This window comes from Phalacrocorax carbo, chromosome 8 (assembly GCF_963921805.1).
Source record: "Phalacrocorax carbo chromosome 8, bPhaCar2.1, whole genome shotgun sequence".
NCBI lineage: Eukaryota > Metazoa > Chordata > Aves > Suliformes > Phalacrocoracidae > Phalacrocorax > Phalacrocorax carbo.
In genome coordinates, this window is record NC_087520.1 from 6,837,298 (window position 1) to 6,857,244 (window position 19,947).

The following is a 19,947-nucleotide window of genomic DNA, read 5'->3' on the forward strand; positions in this document are numbered from 1 at the left end:
CAAACATGCTGCCAGCCCCAACACAGTTATTCTGGGTGCTCAGGACCTGCTCCAGCTGGTTAAGCAAGGCAGGGGTTGGCTGCACCCTCCTGTTCCAGTCCCCATGGTGGCAGCGGGACAGGGATGCTCAGCCCCTGCTGCTCGCCAGGCACTGGCAGATGGGAAGCACTCGCCAGGCAGGATTTTTTTCCAATGGACTGAACCTTCTTCCGTTGTTGTCTTTCTCCCCTCCTCACTGCACAACTCAGTGGGGTCCCCATGGAAAGTCACTACGATGGGGACACTGGGACCCAGGGATGACACAGGGATCCAGGGATGACTGAACAATCTCCACTTAGCTGTGACTTAATGCACCAAAACCTCGCTCCCCACATTTGCGGAATTTTGTGGTTCCAGTAGGCTGGATCTCACCACGCAAATGGGATGGGGCTTGCTGGGAGCAGTGACTGATGACAGCCCAGTGTCCTGCAGCCGCTGTGCGAGCGGGTAGCGCCTGTGCAGCAGGAGAGTGGCTGGCGTTACATGTCATCCTCCTGCCATGCACCAGCAATCCTCAAGAAATAGCTGGTTTTGGAGTGGTGGGTTTTGGATGGGAGCTGAATGAATCATCTGCTTAGATGCATCCTTTTGAGAAGGAAATGGCTTCATCACCCGTGTCCAGCCTCTGATCTCATGTCTTTGCCACTGTTTCTTCAGCATTATAGGCTATGCACAGACACACAATATATACACACACAAGCCAGCAGGCAAGATGCCCAGCCCAGGACACACAGCCCGGGGTGAGCCAGAGTGCTGCTCCTTGACCTGTTGCAGCTTGCAGAGACATGATCCATTATTTGTACAGCTCTGCCCAGAGGTAAAAGCATCAATAATTGCTTTTCAGCAGAGATCTGGAATGTGCTGTAAAAGGTTATGTTCCCCCAGCAGCCTGAGCCATCAGTGCTGGGAGATGTCCCCATGAATCAGCATCTGTGGTATGTTTGGAGAGCTCATCCCTCCCCGTGGGGCTGGTTACAGAGCCCAGGGAGGTGACAGCCTCCATCCTGCACCTCCATGCACCCCGGGGCAGCTGCAGGCCTGGTATTCGGAGAAGGTGAACTCCACTGTACCCAGATAACTGAAGCTTTGCCCTAAAACAGCAGAATTTGGTGTAGCTCAGCTGATGTTGATTCCCCCCATTAGTTCCCCTGTTAGCCCCATCTGAACCTGGTCCTGGGCACTCTGCAGTGTGAGCAGCAGGAGCATCCACCCACTGCAGCACCAGGCTGGGGCCGTGGCAGTGGACACCCTGCCTCCGGGGCTGGCACAGGGTGCTGCTCTCATGCACTCCTCTGCTCCCAAGGCATGCTGCTGCCAGCTGGGTCCAGGTGCCACAGAACACCCCGCAGCACCCAAGGGAGCCCTGGACCCCCTGGTGTCTTGATGTGATTTTCCCAAATAACTCACCTTGCTGCCGACAGGACCGATTGCCCACGTAAAATTGCTCATCTCCATCTTTGTAAGTTTGAGTTGCCAACACAGGTTTCAGAGCCAAAGGAGGAGCGGCACCATTTTACCACACACTGCACTAATCCATCAATCCCAGAAGAAAGTTCTAATACAGGTGGGGATGTCCTCATCATGGCCATTTAACTTTCTGGGACACCAGCTATGAGATCTAAAGCAGTGAGTGGCAGTCATTTCCCAATGAACACGTCTCCCATCTGCGGATTGAAAACACACACCCAAGCGTCCCCTGGTCTCGAATTCTTGTTTAAGCGCTCCTGGCATCTCTTTCCTTTCAGCACTCACTTCAGTTGGCAATATAATGTTTTTCTTTCTTTTTTTAGCCTATTCCTCTTGGGGAGCTCAAAGCTCTGGGCTGGGACCTGAGAATGCTGTGTTTGGAGAGCCTGATTATGCACTGGGGAGATGAAGGATAACGTGGATTGGGAAGGGTCTGGCCAAAAGCTCATGGATTGGGTCCAAACCCTTACGCGGTTCTCCACTCCATGCAGTAAACATGTATTCTTGGAGACGGGTGTCAGAGGCACTGCTTGGACTTACAGAGGGAGGGAGATGAAGTCGGGAGTGCAGTGGGTCCGGCTGCTGGAGGGGTTCACCAGCCATACACGAGTGGAAGGGGAAGAAACTGCTGACTACTGTATCAGTCCTGTGTGTCGGCTATCCAACCGCAGGCAGAAAAACTCGGCAGGGGCTGAGCAGCTTTGCATTTTGATTTCCCTTTTTCACTTTGTTTTGAATACAAATAAACACCGTGGACTTTGATTCCTCTGGATCCCTCTCTCTCCCATGGCTCTGCCTGAGCGGGGTAGGAGAGGGGGGCAAAGGGGTAAACTGGGGCTGGAGCACTCAGGTCCTGCCACAGGGAGGTGCTGGGTAGCCCCTCAGTGGGTGACTCCTGCACTCGCTGGTCTGTGCCCCCCTGCACCCACCGTCCCGTCCCCTGTAGAGTGGAAGCCCAGAGGCAGGGTGTCCTCCGGCCACAGACATTGAGGCGAGATGGTGGTTTTGGTGCAGCTGTAAGGAAACAAGAGCAGCAGCCCTTGGCAACTCCCAGCTCAGCTGCCTACTGGGGTTTGAAAGCCCACATGTGGGAGTTTGTTTTAAGCACAGTCAAAAGACTTATCAGTCTTATCCTCTGCCCTTACCCTGGGAGCCTTCAGCAGTCCTTATTTACACATTTCAGTCACTGAGCTGAATTAAATCTGGTCTTTTCCACATGCTGACCAAGAAAAGCCCCATGGGAAGGACACTATGAGGATGAGGATGGGGCGGCCTGGAGCCAGCCCTTCCCACTGCCAGTGGCATCCCTGCCCAGGAGGGTGTGTGGTACTGCCGGTCCAGGAGAAATCCCCCTAAAGCAGGCTGTACCCCAGGAGGTTCTGCTTCAGTGGGCTCCTGCCACCTCTCTCCTGCACTGAGACCAGGAAGGAGGAAAAAATGGAAAGGGAAAGCAGCAAACAGAAAGAAGAAAAAGTGAAAGAAGAAGGGATGGGGTGAATCAAGGTAACAGCTGCATCACCGTTAGTGAATATTACGCATCCATCTGTGACCATCGCTGCAGGGACATGATTTAAAGGCCTTGGTTAGAAAAGTGAGCAGGAAATGAAGCAATGCTCTGAGATATGATATCTTTGGATAAATAGCTGTAGGAGGAGGGTGACCAAAGGGTAGGCCATTATTTGCCAATATTTTCTTCCCAGGCCCAAATGACACTGTTTTGCTGTTTTGCTAAGGCCAGAGCCTTGTGCTCTGAAGGCGTCTGACTGGCCCCAAGTACCCCCATGAACTGGCAACCATGGTCTAGATAAGAGCCATATGGAGATGGTGAGAGCTGCTGAGCAGGTTCAAACCATCCCAAACATGCCATGAAAGGACCTAAGTCAAGTGAGGCCAGTGGTCTAAAGGTTTGTGTCATTTTGTTCCTCGTGTGTCTGGGAGCACATGGAGAAGGGTTGAGGGTCAGCATGGACAAATCCATTTCCTACTACATGGAGGGAGGGAGTTTGCACCATGGGACCAGGTCTCTTCTGAGCCCTTGGATACTGCATGGCTCTGGGGGCACTGGGGCTGTGGGAGGGTTTAACCCACAGCCCACTGGTGATGGCATGTAGGAAACAGGTCCTGGAACAGGCCCAGGAGGATGAACACCACTTAATCATGATTTTTTTATTTCTGGGGATGCTCAATTCCTAGGGACCAGAGTCATATGGCTGCTGAACTTCTCAGCCCAGTCTCCCTCGCCAGGACTCCTCACGTAAACCATCATGAGCTGGCCCGCCGGGTGGTCTGACACGCCGAGATGTGAGATTCCCCATGCTGCCCCTCTGGGCAGCCAGGAATCTACGTTTGCATTCCACCAGCGTCCTTTAGCTCCCCACACCCAGGCTCTGAAACCAGGAGATTTCTGCAAATATTAACTTTTCTCACTGCCGCTTGTTTGCCTGTTTATTCTGAGCTATGCGTGAAACCTCTCTGAGATTCCTCACACAGCAGAGGGGTGGCCAAAACAGCTTTGTCCTCTCAACCTTCCTCACGATGGGTCATGCTTCAGCTCCCCAGCCAGCCCATTGCCTGGTCCCGAGTTAAAGGATGCCCCATAAGGCTCCTCTGCTGCACTTGGATGCCTGGTTCATGGTGAGGCTGCCAAATGTTCACAGACATGTTGAGCTGCCTCTGCAGGGCCTGAAACATGTGGATCGGGTTGTTTTGGGTTTTTTTTGAGATTTCTGACTCCTCAGCTCTGTAGACCAGGCACGTGGGCAAGGTCTGCATTAGTTCATCCTACAAAAATGGGCTGGACGGGCTTGGCCACTCAAGGTGCTCAAGTCTCTTGTGGGTTGTCATCCATATTCCACTGTCAGAACACAGTAACCATGAAATCCAGCCTGTGGTCACATCACATCCCCAAATTGCTTTCCCCTGGCAGCTGAGGCTGTTTGCTGTATTCATTACTTGGATTAAAGACGGCCGCAGAGCCCAGTTCTCTGCAGCACCCCCAAATGTCACATATGAAAATCTTCAGCCTGTTCAGTGGAGATGGACAGTATTCATTTACTGTCATGCACTCCTCAAAAGAAGACCCTGCAAGAAGAACAAGATCTCTCAGTGCAGCGTTTCCTGCAAAGCACAGGTTATTGGGTGTGAATGTTCCCCCTTCCTATTTTCCTTGGGCTGTGCTATCTGAGAAAGATACAGATGTATTCCAAAATCTGACTTATTTTGGAGAAACTTAGACTCATCATCGCCTGCAGCTCAGCAGGCTCAGCCTGGAGGCACCCTCTGTGACCCCAGGCAGGATTTAAAAGCAGCTCTTCGCACTTAGCTCTACCTTTCCCCCTTCTGTTTTCGTCCTGGCGCACAGTGAAGGCCAGAGCCTGAGCGTTACCGAAGTGGTTGCCAGAAACAGAACAAAAGACATTCAGTTGCCATTAAGCAAGAAAATCATCTCCTTTAAGGAAAGTAGTTAAAGTGGCTATATCTTTGTAAAAAAATCTGGAAGAACCTCAAAAAGATTCTCCTTCTGGAGCTGTTGCCGTAACAGTGAATGTTTGCAAAGGATGGGATGGGGAGGAAGCAGGGAGAGACGTGACCTCTGTAAGCACACAGTGCCATGCCCGGCCATGCAGCCGATGGCTGCAGGCGATGCCGAGGACAAGGGGCAGGCCAGCTGAGGAGGAGGGATGCACTGGCACGATGCTGGTGATGGGGAGGAGTATGGGCGGAGGAGTCCTTTGGCCCCAAGGTGGGAAAGATGGATGGTCAAACTGGCGTGGTCCTGGGAATATTGCACAACTCTTCTGGCCCATTCCTGGTGGCTGTACCAGCGAGGCTGCAGCAGCACTCGGTTGGGCAGCTCGCTGGCACCCAAACCCTGTGCTGGAGCTGTCCTGAACAGCCCTGGGGCTAGGGCCACTGCAGGAGGCAGCCAGGCTGAAGCCGAGGCCAGAGGCAGGTGGTAGCCTTCAGGAGGCTGCATCTTCTGCCTCCATTTTTGACAGCACAGTAAACACCAAGAGTGATGATCTTACCATGAGGATGAATTGATCTTTTTCAGAGCCCTGTTCTTTGCTCCCCATTCAAAATTCACAGACTGATTTATTTGTAAGGGAGCTAGGCAAGCTCCTTCCCTCTCCTTTTCCAGGGGAATAAGCTGGGGCACTGACTTGTCCAGGACAGCTGTCAAAACAGGGAATAGGCCACCCTGGAGACATGGCACCAGGGCCCCTGCCACCCTTCCCCTTTATCCAGCTACCAGGGCTGGCTGCGCTCCTCTGCTTTGCTCTGCAAAATGGCCATGCACACTGCTCTGGTCCTCGAACGAGCATGTCATGGGAGGCTGTGCATCTTTATCCCAGAATGAATGTCACCCTGAAGGAACATGGTTTTGCCGGTGGGAAGCTAAGCAACACATGCGGCAGCATTTGGAAGCCCTGAGTGCTCACAGAGGTAACGCTGTGCAAAGCTGTATTTCCCCTGGCACCTTAAAAACCTTTAATGCCTGGGGAGAAATAAGTCTCTTCTCCCTCCAGAAATGGCTTTCAAAGTGGATTTGCAGTTTCCAGACCCACCTCCCTCATGTGTCTGCTGTGAGTTCTTCAGTGGAGGCAGAGAGGAAACACTGCTCATCAAATAATAAATCGCACGCATGCGCTCCCCTGAGCAGTTGTTTGGAAAGTGTCCCACATGCCTCGTGCCAAATTTGCTGGCCAGGGAAGCTCAGTGGTATTAGCATGTTCCAGTTAATTAGGGTTGTGAGCCATCCTTTTCATCGCCTGGAAGAGCTGAAAGAAGGACAAACCCGGAGTACTTACTTTATAAGGCTTTGTGCTTTCCAGCACCATCTCTGCTCAGCTTTTGTGTGCTCTGCTCACACCCTGGGGATGCTGCTCTTTCTCCTGGGGGACTCGGTGTCATACATATCTCTCAGTGTCAGACAGTGGCTTCTGAGTCACGTTTCTGGGGAACACGGAGCCAAAAGGATTCCCAGCCAAATCCCTGGGTCGGTATCAGGAATGGATCTGACCCTCCTGCCCTGGTGTGAAGAGCCACCAGGAGTGCAGGTGTGCACCAACACTGCCGCCGGCCCGGCACCGCAGAGCTAAGCATGGCGTGGCTAAGCTGCTCCTTGCTGACAGCTAACGTGGGTCCCCAATAGAGTAGAAAAGATGGAGCAAGGTAGTGAAACAGCACATGTGATCCTGCTGCCTCTACAGCGGTGCTGAGCACCGGGGCTAAGCTCCTGGCAACCTGCTGCCTTTCGGCAGCACCAAGCCCACAGAAAATATGCTGTGCCCTCAGGTTTTCCCAGGCACTTGCACTGCCAGTCTTGACACTTAGGTAGTGTTTATGCTGGGACTGCCATCAGCCCATCCAGCTCTGGCTGCTGCTGTTGTCACAACCCAAAATTTGTAGTACCATTTGTCATCTTGAGAGTGACAGACCACAGATTTGTAACTTCATCGAGGGACTATGAAGCAGGACTATCCAGCCTGGGATACTGATTGCAGAACATGCTGCCTAAATGACACCGGCAATTTAGAAAGAAGTCCAACGGGGCAAAAGTGTCATCCCTCAGCTGTCCCAGCAAGGCTGCCACTACCGCACATCCAAGCACCCAGTCCCCTGTAGTGCATGTATCCCACTGCTCTGTGTGTGTGTGTGCTGGAGTGAAGCATTTTTATCACCTCTTTTAAGTACAGGGAACTGAGAAACATCAAGTGATTTGCCCAAAGTCAGACAGGGAGTCTGCAGCAGACTGGGAAACACACTCCTACCCACAAAACTCAGCCAGTTTTCTAGTTTATCTGGACAACTGCTGGTGTACAACGTATCGTATTTTTGCAATCCCGGCTCTGAAGAGCTTATCTGACTGCAATTATCCTCTTCTGCAGAAGCTGTTTTCTAGCTGGCTCAGTAAACAAACAAGCAGCAACCCTCTAATAAATTAGCAAAGCTTTGAGTGCAGTGACTTGCAGAAATGGCAGCTAAATGCAGAGGCCAGTTCCAGGCTCAGAGGTGCTGATGTCTGCCTGGGGGAACCCTGGTGAGCTGCCCCAAGTCCTTCTGCCCTCACGTGAGGATGGTCAAGGGGATTTTGCAAGTTGGAGGGAGATCCAATGGTGGGAAGGGAGTGGAAGAGGTAAACCCTCCTCGGCATTGATCAGCTCAATCAAATGAGCCCTGGGGGTTTGCCCAACTTGGAGCCCCTTCCCTGTCTGCTCCCAGCTCTGCCAGGAGCTGAAATGTGGTGATGTGCGTCCTTTTTGGTAGGACACAAACCCCGTTAATGTGTTTCGGTACCACCTCCTCTTTCCTGGCTCACTGACCCTTGTCCTGAAGACAAGCTCAACAGCTCCGTCTTCTGTCTGCCCTGAAGGAGAGCAGAGCTGCGGCAGTCCCAGGCCAACCCACACAGCTCGTCTCTCCTCCTCTTCCTCCGGTGCCTCTCATTGTGATATCAGATTGCTCAGGTATTTCAGCAAAACCTGGTCCCTGATGCTATCTTTGCTCCTCCACCAATTCCAGAAATGTTCATACGGGCACAAAAAGCAGTTATGACATGAGAACCTGCTTTTAAATTCAGAGAGGGTGCAGGCAGCTTTCTATCCTCCCTCCCACCTCTGAGTGGCTTCATGGCTAATTTAGTTCCCAAGTGCACCACCAGACTCCCAAATCCACTGCATCCATGAACTCCAGGTCTCAAATGGAAAAGGGGCTTCTGTGTTACCACAACATGCTGATGCTTCTGAGGCTGCTCAGCAAAACACAGCCTTGACACTGCAGGAAGGAGCAGTGGAAATATTTTGGTTACATATAGGTGGAATTAAACAGATGTTTGAAAAATGAAAAGATGCTTTTTTAAGTGTGTCAGTGTTGCTGCTCCAGATGAAGCAGGATGAACTGGAGCATCTGGAAGCCTTGGTAACAGATTTCTTAGAGATTTCTCCCAGGGAGCGATCAGATAATATGCCTTTCTTTTATGACAGAAATTGAGCTACAGAGTATGGCTTACAGCTGCAAGGTGTTCAAACCGAGGACCTGTCTGCTCTCTGAGGCAGAACAGATTATGGGCTGATGAAAAGACAGCCCTTTCCTCTACCCCACTTCTCAGCTTTTTGACATCATTTTTGCTCCCTGAAGCATAAAATTCGTTGTTGTATTCTCAGAAGAGTGGGTGAGCAGACTTGCTTTTGCCTAATCAAAACCCAACCACTGGGAAAGGCTTTTGGGCTGCAAAGATCCTTTGAATGATCCCACTGTGTTTGAAAGGACATGAGGCTCCTGACACGCGTGTGCAGGCGTTTGTGTGTACCCAGCCTCTGTGTGCAAATATCCCAGGGTTTGAGGGTACTGAGACCTCTGCTCTTAGCCTTCCACACCCTGGGACGATGCAAGGGACCATCCTTGTATTTCCCCATCCTTGTACTTCACGGTGTAGTTGCTGGTTGAGGCTGGGAAGACCCTCAGCTTCTTTGGCATCTGTTAGCTACATGGGGAGGTCTTTTTGCACCTCGGTTTTCAGGCTGCCACAGAAAGCCTGTGCCACGACTGCTCTCGACCCACAGAGAGGGCAAGGGACTCTGGCACAGTGGACCCCGGGTGTCCCTTAGCTGCTGAGAAGCTGGGAGCCAGGCAGCGTCGGGGCTATGCTACATGCACTCGCCGCAAGCAGTAATTATGTTGTAGCTGGGTGAGATTAGGCAGGCTGGCAGGCAGCCTGTGTCTGCAGTGCCGTGAGAAGAGCCTGGCTCCCGGGGAGAGAGCTGGGGAGTGTGGAGGGAGCGGGGGCCAAACCTCAGCTCAGTGGTTGCCAGTTGGACTGATGCTCTGGACGTGCTGAGAGCTTGACCTTCCCTTCTTACTGCACTGTTCCATGTCACAGGAGGATTGCTTGCGGGGGGACAATTTGTGACTGCGTGCATCACCATGGATCATGGCAGCTCTCCCTTCGTGGGCTCTGTCTGTTCTGCCAAGCACAGGGGCTTTTCGGCTAAGTTATCTGGTCAAAGAGGTGAGTTGATGTTTGGGAACATCGCAAGTTTTGGTGCTAACCTCTCCGCTGGACCCCCGAGATCATGGGAGAGGACAGTCTTGGGGACTTGCACTGACTAATCCATGATTTAAGAGTTTGCATTTGCTGTCATCCAGCAAACATCACATGCCAAAAATGAATGGAATTCACCCCATGGTCCTGACGAAGGTTCACAGCTTCAGGCTGCAGCCTGTTTCTCTCCTGTCAATCACTGCCATTTCCCCAGACATCTTATTCCAGCCCGGGGAAGAGAAGAGTGGGGAGCTGTAGCAAAGGACCCGGGGGAATGGGCAAGAAAAATCTTATGCCGGAACGGAAAGGAGGAAAACAATATCTCTCTCGAGCAAAAATCAACCATCCAGTGCTGAGGACCCTGGAGAGAAGGAGTACCGATCCACCAGGAACATGGCTGTACTTTCCATTAGCTGCTCTTTGCCTCTCCCTGCGGACTGCCTGTCCAAGCAGGTTTGCCTTGTCCTCCTCCCCTCCACTCTCAGCTTTCCAGAGCAACTAAATCAACAGCCTCAGGGAAAGTGAAGTGGGAGAAGACACAAAACTCCCACAAAAATCCAGCTAGTGCAGCTGTTGGATTTGCCTGGCTGTCAGCGCTGGTGTGCCGAGCCCTTTCCTTCCCAAAGGGGACACAGGGAGAGGAGGGGGAAAGATGGAACTCAAGGGGAGCCTTGTATGAGTCTTGGGTTGAAATGCCACTTTCTGCATGACTTACTTCAGGAATGTTCTCCCTCTCCTTTTTCTGCCGAGCCATTGGAGCATTTTCCTTTTCCTGGTGTATCATGACTTTTGTGGTACAGAAAGTTAGTTGAAAACCCTCCTCATTTCCGTTCTCACAAAGAAAAGGAAACCAGAGTCCACTGTGGGGATGAAAAGCAAGACTCCTCTGATAAAATTCTAGCTGTAAATACTCAAAGCCAAGAAGAAGCGTCCTCCTCTCTAACCTCTGGGAGCACCTCCTTGCCCAGGTAAGCTGCAAACTCACATGTTGCCTGTAGTGGAAATCCTATGCTGCAAACACACCTGACCTCTTCCCCTTGAAGGCAAAACCTTTGGCCAGGTAGGGAGCTGTGCTTCTGCTTCCCTGTGCTGCCAGCAGGGTGCTTTCCTGGGCTCCTGCAATCTTGGATTTTGCAGATTTGGACAGGAGGGTGCTGCTTTTGTGCTTCTCTCTCTCTCTTGTTCCAGGTGTGTGGGCAGTGCTGAGCACCCTGAAAGAGAAACTCACTCGGGTTCCCAGCTCTACACTGAATCTGGCTCTGGAACAGACCAAGCCATTGCCAAGTGGCTAAAGCTCCTCACCATTACTTTTATTTGCATCCCAAGAGTACCTGAAGGCCTGTCCCGCAGCAGCAGCCTGCTCTGTGCAGGGTGCTGTACAGGCACCGAGGCAGAGGAGGATGGGAGGAGGTCCATGAAGGCTCTGCTGGGTTGCAGGACCTGCAGACCTCTTGCTGCAGAGGAGATCCACTCCTGGATAAGATCGTGCCTGTCCCAAATGACTTTAAAGCCTGAGCAGGTGGGAGAGCTGTGGACTGAGGGTGGATGGACACTGGCCCAGGTCGGTGGCACAGACGAGGAGCCTGCAGACCTCCAGCTCCCACTACTTCTCCCTGGAGAGGGAACTGGATGTGGTGAAAAAGCTTCTCTCTCCTCGATGCAAGAAGCCCCTCAGTGGCTGAACACAGTATAAACAGCAGCAGCAGGCTCCCTCCCCCTTTCCATTTCTGTTTGTTAAACACATGCTCCCTGCCTTTCTCTCATTCAAGAGCTAACACAGCATCCAGCTTTGTGAGACGGGGGCTGCCAGTCACCCTGCAAGAGGGTGCTCTCCGGATGCTTGAGGTGGGGTACAGAAGCTACCCCTCGTGATGAAGCACCTTCTGGCAGCCCAGATCCTCGCCTGACTTCCTTGCTTTTCTGAGGACAGTTGCAGAAAAGTGCTTTTCACCCCTTTGCCACAGGCTGACTCCCAGAGAGTGGAGAGGACTGAGTGCTTCATCGTGGCCAGCAATGAGACGATAACTCGAGGTGAGCGGCTTGGTTCCTGAGGGAAGAGGACATTCTGGCCTTTGCAGGTAGGTCGGGGAGGGTTCGTCCAAGCGTCAGGGCTGAGATGGGGCCAGGTCTTGGCCATGCCACATGGTTCAAGCAAAAAAGGTCCAAGCATCTTTGGGAAACTGAATCTGGGGACCGACAGCCCCGAGAGCTGGAATGGAGAAAAAGTGAAATGGAATGGAGAAAAAGAAGCTGGAATGGAGAAAAAGAAATACTGGCAGGAGAGTTTCAAATGGTCCCTGACCAGAAGCTGGGGCTCTGGGAAGCAGGATGCTGAGCGAGAGCAGTCAGGAGAGCAGGTTGCTCCAGGGGGCTGCAGAAACTGGGCACGTACAGCTACAGAGCAGCGTGCTGCAGGTGTGGGGCTGAGCTGCGCAGCTGTCTGAGAAATCCCGATCTCTCCCTCAATCTGCCTCCTCGTGGCTTGGTACAAACCTCCCGTCAGCTCCTCCGTGCTGGGACTGCCCACGTTGCTGGCACTCGGCTCACTGCCAGACATCAGTGCCCTCAAAGAGGGAGATGCAAAGGGAGATAGGGGACTGCAGGAGGAGAATTGGTGCTTGCTTTCTTTCTGCATTCATTACATGTTAATTGTTGAACACAGGGAGACTCTTATAGTCCTGTTGTAGCCTGCATTTCACCTACAGAGTTTCTGATCTGTCCCGAAGCAGTATACTGGGTTTGCTCCCTGGTTCTGTTAGTGGGGTTGTTATTTCTCTTCCCTCCCTTGTCTCACCTACCCCAGACTCCCCAAATTTCAGGAGGGAACAAACTCCCCAGGTTCACCAGGATCCTTCCACCAGGCTGTCTCTTCCCTTCTGCAGCCCTGAAAACTAGTGTGGCTCCATCGCAGCGTCACCCGCTGAGTCCTGTCTCCCAGCCAGCATTGTGTTGCTCCCATGGGGTGTCCCATGGGGCAGAGGGCCCTGCACTGTTCCCCCCTGCTTTCTGTAGGAGAAATTGCCAGGAGAAAGCCTGCACCCCTGCCAAATGGATCTCTTCTCATCACCTTCTTTTTCACCCTGTCCTTAGCTGAATGACTAAGGCATCCTCCTTGCCTCATCCCCTTCAGAGTCTTTCATGGCTCCAGCCTAGGCAGGGATGTGCAAATGTTTAGGGAGGAACCGCAAGAAATCCCTGGGGTGTCTTCTCCTCCTTGCACTTTGTCTCCTGGTGCCAGTTCTACCCTGGGGTCCCCAGGAGCAGCTCCGGGGCCCCGGAGCTTTGCAAGTGCAGGGTTGGCAGTGCGTGTCTGATGCCATTAGGTTCCTGCACCAATGGGCCTGATCTGGATAGAAAATTTATAAAGCTGATGCTGATGATGGGCAGGTCAGAGGGTCTTCCCTTCTGCCATAGTGTCATAGTGGGGCAATCACCCCTTCACTGGGGATGGAAGGATCTGGGACAATTTCTGTCTGCTCTTTGGCTTCAGGAAATCATCCCAAAGCTGCCGTTTGCCCTGAAACCAGCCCATCGCACAGAGAAGGCAAAACGCCCTCCTGTCCATCACTCACATTTTGCATTTTCATGCTGCTTCTGAAATCTATGTTCAGGTTTTATCCTGAGAGATGCGGAGTCCACTCCGGTGGTGAGCGCAGGAAGCTGGAGTTAGTACACTTGGGCTCTGTTCCCAGCCCCACCATGGACGTGCTGTGTGGCCTCTGGCAAGCTGGTTAACCTCTGTATCTCAGTTTATTGTGTTCTCCTTTACGTGCTGTGCCATGGGGTACCGGGCTGAACACTGCTGCCTCTTGAGTGCTATAGGGGAATGTGAAGGTGGTAGAAGGTGGCTTGCCCCAAGGTGACAACTGGCTTCTGGTGATAAGGGATGGTCTCAGACCTCTTTGCCACAGACACCTGACTGCTGCCAGATTTGGGACTGGGGATGAGCTCCAGACTGGGCTGCTGGTGCTGAAGGGGTTTCATGGAGTTGAGCTGCTTTGGAGGAATGACACAGCATGGACTAAATCAGTGAGCCAAGCCATGAAAATACCCATCAGCCTCAGCCCTCGTGCCCTAGTGCTGCTTTAGAGAAAGATTGTGACTGTCATTAGCCAGAGAGCAGAGACTGTGTCCTTTCAAATCAATGATAACTGTGATAGCATTGTAATTTCTAGCCACACTCTGAGCAATCTTTGTCCTTACCTCCCACTTTTTTGCACCCCTTGCCACCACCCTTCATGCCTGCTGGCTGCAACAGCCCCCGTCTCACTGCTTGGGACAAAAAGAGGAATTTTAATTTACAAGCCCTGGTTTCTACAGCCCTCTGCCCACCCCTCCAGCCCTGCTTTCTGAACCCTGACAGACTTTGCAGATGGCTCTTCCAGGCCTGGATGTGCCCTGACAGATCTGGACCAGGCTGGGTGCATGCCAAGGGCTGCAGCAGGGACATGGAGGGAGCCGGGGTGTCCCTGGGAAGCAGAGGTGCATGTGAGTCCCAGGGCACCTAGTCCAGGCCCTCTATAGGGATGGATTTTGTAGCTGTCATGGTGGTCACTGTCCCTTGCAGTCCCCAACAGCAGCATGCTCAGTGAAGGGCTGAGGTTTTGCACTCCTCTGTGCTTTCCCCTCCTCTTCCCTCCTTCCCAAAGGCTGAAGCCTGCTGGCACAGGGCACAGTGCACAGCTCTCTTTCTCCTTTGGAAGCCACCCCTGGGTCCCAGCCCTGCCTTCAGGCAGAACCTCAGCTGGAGGAGAGGGTGAGAGCAGGATCCAGGCAATGCCCTGTTTCTGCATCTCTTCATGGCAGCCCAGCACAGAGGAAAGGGCTTCGGGTAGTATTTCTGCCTCCTCCTGGTCTCCCCTGCTGTTTTGTTCTCCCAGAAGCAGTTGGCTCTCAGCTCCAAGGATTTTTCCGTCTAACCTGGCAGGCCTGGCACGGGAGCATGCGCCTGGCAGCAGCCTACACATATGCCAGCGCTTCCATTACTTGCTGGAATGGGCCTTGGTCCACTCCTAGCAGCATCCCTGCGACCTCCAGGCAGCCCTGGAGTGGGAACACTTATTATGAACATTTTGCCTCTTAATTAAAATGCCTTAATTGATTTTTAATAGTTCCCCTTTGGAAAAAAACAAAACAAACCAAATCAAATAATAACTCCATTAAGGCCATTTTGTTAGGAAATGAAACAGCTCCAATAATCATGATGTTCCTGGCTCCTCTCAGATGGTGGTAGCTGCCAGTCTCCAGCAAAAGGAAACAGCTTGAGATGTGTACATGGGAACTGGCAGCCAGTTGGTGGGTGAGATGGGGAAAAAAGGAAGGGAGTATCCACTGGTGTCATGCCAAGACTTGGGTACTGAAGATAAGTGGGACAGGCAAGCCACAGAAAAGAGGATTACCAGTGATAGTGACAGAGTAATGCTGGGCAATCTGGAAGGTACAAAACCTCAGACAGAGCAAGCAGGGAAAGCACAGCCACTGGAAGTGTTCCCACTCCTTGCTCCATTTCCTTCATGGACCTTGCTCATCTGGCAGTAAGGATCGCTTTGGGGCCAGCTGCAGCACGGGTGTCTGAGGGGAGACTCTGGGCTGGGCTGCTGCAGCGTACGGGTCGGGCTCTGTCGAAGAGGCTGTGGCTGTGCCACCTCCCCAGCTCCCTGCCTGTTCCCCTGCTCTGTTTCACATTGCCAGCTGTGCAGGGTGGCTTTGAGGTTCTCTCTCCTCCCTTAGAAGCTGGGGGCTCCCTTTTGTCTTTGGAGTTACCTTTCCAGGGCAGGAGGCAGCTGTGTCGTGGAGGTCCAAGACCACCCTTAAGCAAACTCTCTCACCACAGCAAATCCACCCACTTTTCCCTCCTGCTGCTTAATGCTACCTTCCTACCCTCCTAGCAGTAGCTGTATGGTCTCCATTATCATGGTATACAACCCCAACAACTTCATTTACAGGAATCATTGGCATAAATTGGCCAGCAGAGTTAGACAAGTCAGGCAAGACAACGGGCATGGAGAAGGCAGGAGAAAGCAAGTGTGCAAGCAGGGGCTGCTTACTGCAGGCAGCTCTTTTGCTGGGTCTCCGCAGGGGCCCCCATTTGCAGCCAGCCAGGCAGATTCCTAGGAGCAGCTCCCAAGGAGGAATCACAACCCTTGCTCTGAGAAGTGATGAAAGAACAAGCAGCCATTTATTATTCATTGCAATGTAATTGCTGCCACCTTTACCATTTTGCCACCATTATTTTATGCTTTTTTATTTAAGGAACTAGCTTAAATGCAGGTGATTTGCACAGAAAGCATTCTCCCTTCCCAAGGACAGGCTGTCCTTAAACATTTGGCTTGTGGGGCATGGACCTGTGGGAAGCCCGCCAGCGCCCAGTCAGCAGTGCTCCCGTCTCACCTGGTACGAACCCTGAGCAGTTTGTTCCTCAAGTAGGCTGAGAAAGTGCCCAGCAGGCTGCCTCTAATTCCCAGCTTTGTTTAAGCCCTGTGCCTCCTTCCCTTAGTGGCAGGGCATTATCCCTGCTCTCTGCAGGTCAAAGAATGCATGATACTCTGCAGACCACCCTGTTTGGGCAGAGTGATGACTTTTGCTTGCTTTTGATGGAGCGTGTGGTGGGAATGGAGGCCCCACATGCAGTGCTGGGGACAGAAGGTATGTGAGGGGCCACATCCACCCCTCTCACATAATCCAGCAGCAAAGCTGAGACACAGAGTCTGAGAAGGAGCCAGTAACAGAGCTGGCTTTTCTCCTGCTGTGTTTGGACTGAATGAAAACCCTGCCGTGACAACACTCTGCTGTTACAATGGCACCAAACCAGCCGTGGGTTCCAAACAGAGTCAGTTCTGGCTCACCAGTTGGGCTCCCTGCTCCCAAAGCCATATTCACGGGGACGTTTGAGCACCATGTGGCAGGAGGCTCGCTGACGCCAGGGCTTTGGCTCTCGAGTGTCTTTGTGCCTGGACACTCAGCAACATCTCAAGGGGAGGCTTGTTCACAGCTTCAGCTGTTTGCCCCCTGCACATGAACGTCCCTGCGGGAGCTCCCTCCTCGGCAAACCCGACGGTGTCACTGACACTGAGGGGGCAGACAGGTTCTTTTAGGGGTCCTTGGCAGAATGATGACAGCACTAAATCGTGGTTACAATTAAAGCTTTATTTCCTTAGCAGGGTATTATGATTAGTACAGCACAGAATTTATGATTGGAACAGCACAGGATTTCTACAAGCAGAATCTATGTAGTGCAATCTACAAGTAGCGTAACAGAGGATTTATAATACAACTTGTGATTTCTAATCACCTAAGTAATACAGAATTTATAATACAACTTAACTTATAAATTATCACCTGGATCCTCTGCAGATCAGGTCAAATCCTAATACATGGTTTCCTGTATCAATATAACAATCATGATCGAGACTTGAAAATCATATAAGAGAAGATGAGCCACGCACTTAGCCTTCGGAGGAAGCAGAGGGTGGTGGGGTTGTCCCTGGCCATGGAGGGTCACGGGTCACACTCTCCAGCAGTTCCCTCTTAGGACTTGTAACTGCTTGATTTTATGGACAATGCTTGTGTGCTGTTATGCTTCCCTGTTCTGCAACGGAGTCATCAACAACACCTGACTGGCCAGGTGCCTGCGACCTTCAAGGTCAGCAAGGAAGGCAGCAACTGGCCTGGCACCCAGGAACCTTGAGTCTGACAGGGAGGGGAAGAAGATAACTGCTTCGTTTGTCTGCTTGGTTCACAGGACCTTCAGGGCCTGATCATGAGGGAAAGGGAACCAATATGTCACCTACTCAGTCAGAGAGAATAGCTGCTTGCCCCATAAAATGGCATTAGTTATGCCAACCACGTTACTAGGGGTCGGGGGCAGGGGGTACTGGTCACACTGGGTTGAATTGGGTGGTAGCATCACTAACAGGAGCAGTGGTGGAGGCTCATGTGGAGACAGGGTGACAGATATTTTGACCCGGAGAGGTGAGAAATAAGAAACTGAAAAAAATCTGGTGCACAATCTGGAAATAAATCGTTATGAGGAGGAGGTGGAGATCACCACCTTGAATTTGAGAGTGTCTTGTTGTTTTTCTCCTTTCCTAGTTCTTAAGGAGTTCGGACTCAGGGCATTTTTGTAGGCAAGAAAATCTCATCAAAGATGACTGACACCATCATCAATTTCTTCTGTCAGCCTCAAAAGCTCCCAAATTTTTGGCTTGTTTGAAGCGACTTCCCTATTTTGCAAAGCCTAGCCCGAAGAGGCAGGAGAGGCAGTGTGCAAAGGGGCTCCATAAGCAGGAGATCTTTTCAGGACCTACCAGTCTAGCTCTGGCTTGTTGAGGTTTTTTTCCCCATTCAATTCAAATAAACATAATCTCAGAAACTTTTGTTAAAAGCTGCATTTTCCCTTGACCTTTCCTTGGGGCTGAAAAGCTGAGGGACCTGAAAGGCAGGTAGGGGAGAAGGAAGAAGGGTGACACTGCTGCTGCTGTTTAGTCCAAAGTGCTGTGTGGGACATGCCATTTGAATCTCTGTTCTTGCAGATACTCTGCTGTCTCCTGTGCTCTCACTTCTGTTGTGTCTGTGTTCCAGACCTCCTCCTCCTCCTCACAGAAGGGCTTAGGCCAGGCATGGGGCCATTGGAGGGAGCGAACAGCACCCTCACTGTGGAGAAGACAGCATCAGATGAGAAGCTGCCACATGGCTGGCACACCAAGGACTTTGTCACTCCTGGCCAGGATACCTCTGGGTCCCACAGTGTTATGATGGACAGCACCAAGATCCTGGGGGTCCAGGTGGTTCTGATTGCCGCCTACTCCCTCATCATTCTGCTGGGGTTCATCGGCAACTCCTTGGTCATCTACATCATAGTGAAGTACAAGACCATGAGGACTGTCACCAACTTCTTCATTGCTAACCTGGCCCTGGCAGATCTGATGGTGGACACGCTCTGTCTGCCTTTCACCCTAGTGTACACGCTGCTGGACGAGTGGAAGTTTGGAGCTGTTCTTTGTCATCTGGTCCCTTATGCTCAAGCTTTGAGTGTCCATGTGTCCACTCTCACCCTAACTGTGATTGCCCTGGATAGGTACCGGTGTATTGTTTTCCACCTGGACAGCAGGATTTCCAAGAGGCTCAGCTTCACCATCATAGCTGTCATGTGGCTAGCAGCAGCTGTCCTAGCAGGTCCTCTGGCCATCTTCAGAGAGTACCGGTATGAGGAAATCCCATCCATCAACCTCAAAATGGCTGTCTGCTCAGAAAAATGGCCCTCTGCTAATAACAGAGATGCCACTATCTATAGCCTGTCCATGCTCCTCTTGCAGTATGTTCTTCCTCTTGCAATTATTTGTTATGCCTATACCAGGATCTGGTTCAAGCTGAAAAACCATGTCAGTCCCACTTCTAGGAATGAAAGCCAGTGTCGGAGGAGGAAGACAACCAAAATGCTAGTGATGGTAGTTGTAGTATTTGCAGTCTGTTGGCTCCCCTTCCACATATTCCAGCTTGCCATTGATCTTGATCTGGTTCTTATCTTCCATGACTACAAACTCCTGTATACTGTCTTCCACGTTGGAGCCATGTGCTCTACATTTGTCAACCCCCTGCTCTATGGATGGATGAACAAGAACTACCGGAATGGTTTCCTTATGTTCTTCCGTTGCCAGAACAAGCCAGAAAGCATCCACACTGAAGGCTCAGTTAGAGGGAGGTCATACATCTTCAGGGCCAACACCCTAAATGGGAGCATCAAACAGACTCCTGGCAATGGACCACTGCCCACAGAGGTTTAGGGATGGGACATCTACCTCCAGGACTGAGGCTGACTGAGCCCAGAGACATTCTTGGGTAAATGCCTTTTTTTGGTGGGACATTGTGTCGCCAAAACATTATAGCCACTGCAGCCACATAGAAATACTCCCGTTTTTCTCAAAACAATAAATCTGGTGTATTTCTGTCAGACCAAACAAATGAATTTTTCCTTTCTCTGCATTCAAGTTATACATGCAGAAGCATGAAAAAATCACACACAGAGGAGGCTTTCATTTAGCCAGCAAAACATGCCTTTTTTTGCTATTTCCATTTGCCAAAGTGGGTAGCTCAACCTTTTACCCCCTGAGATATTGCACATTACCAATGCAGAACCTTTATTGTGTGTGCTTGTTCATCTGTAGGTCTCCTACCCAAAAGCCTTAATGACCCAGGCTAATGCCTCCAAGGGGAAGGAGATCTACTCTCTTCTGCAAATATGGGCTGGTTAGTGCCATCACTCTGCAGGCCTGGGAGGGGAGCGGGCTGGTGCAGGTTGAATCCGGGCAATCCATGATCTCTTGCAAAGCACTTGCATGAATCTGCGTTTGCAACCCATGGGACGAGCTCTTGTTCTCAGAAAGCCCAGGAGGTGGCAG

At 51.6% G+C, this 19,947-nt stretch overlaps 1 protein-coding gene across 1 annotated transcript; it reads left to right on the forward strand.

The window, feature by feature from the left end:
• Window positions 1-11,329: 11,329 nt before the first annotated feature.
• LOC104041374 (neuropeptide Y receptor type 2) lies at window positions 11,330-19,552 on the forward strand. The gene is made up of 2 exons (XM_009500633.2): window positions 11,330-11,628; window positions 18,131-19,552. Exon 2 carries the CDS (start codon window positions 18,169-18,171, stop codon window positions 19,330-19,332), a length of 1,164 nt encoding a protein of 387 aa, XP_009498928.1. The 5' UTR covers window positions 11,330-11,628; window positions 18,131-18,168; the 3' UTR covers window positions 19,333-19,552.
• Window positions 19,553-19,947: the final 395 nt, after the last annotated feature.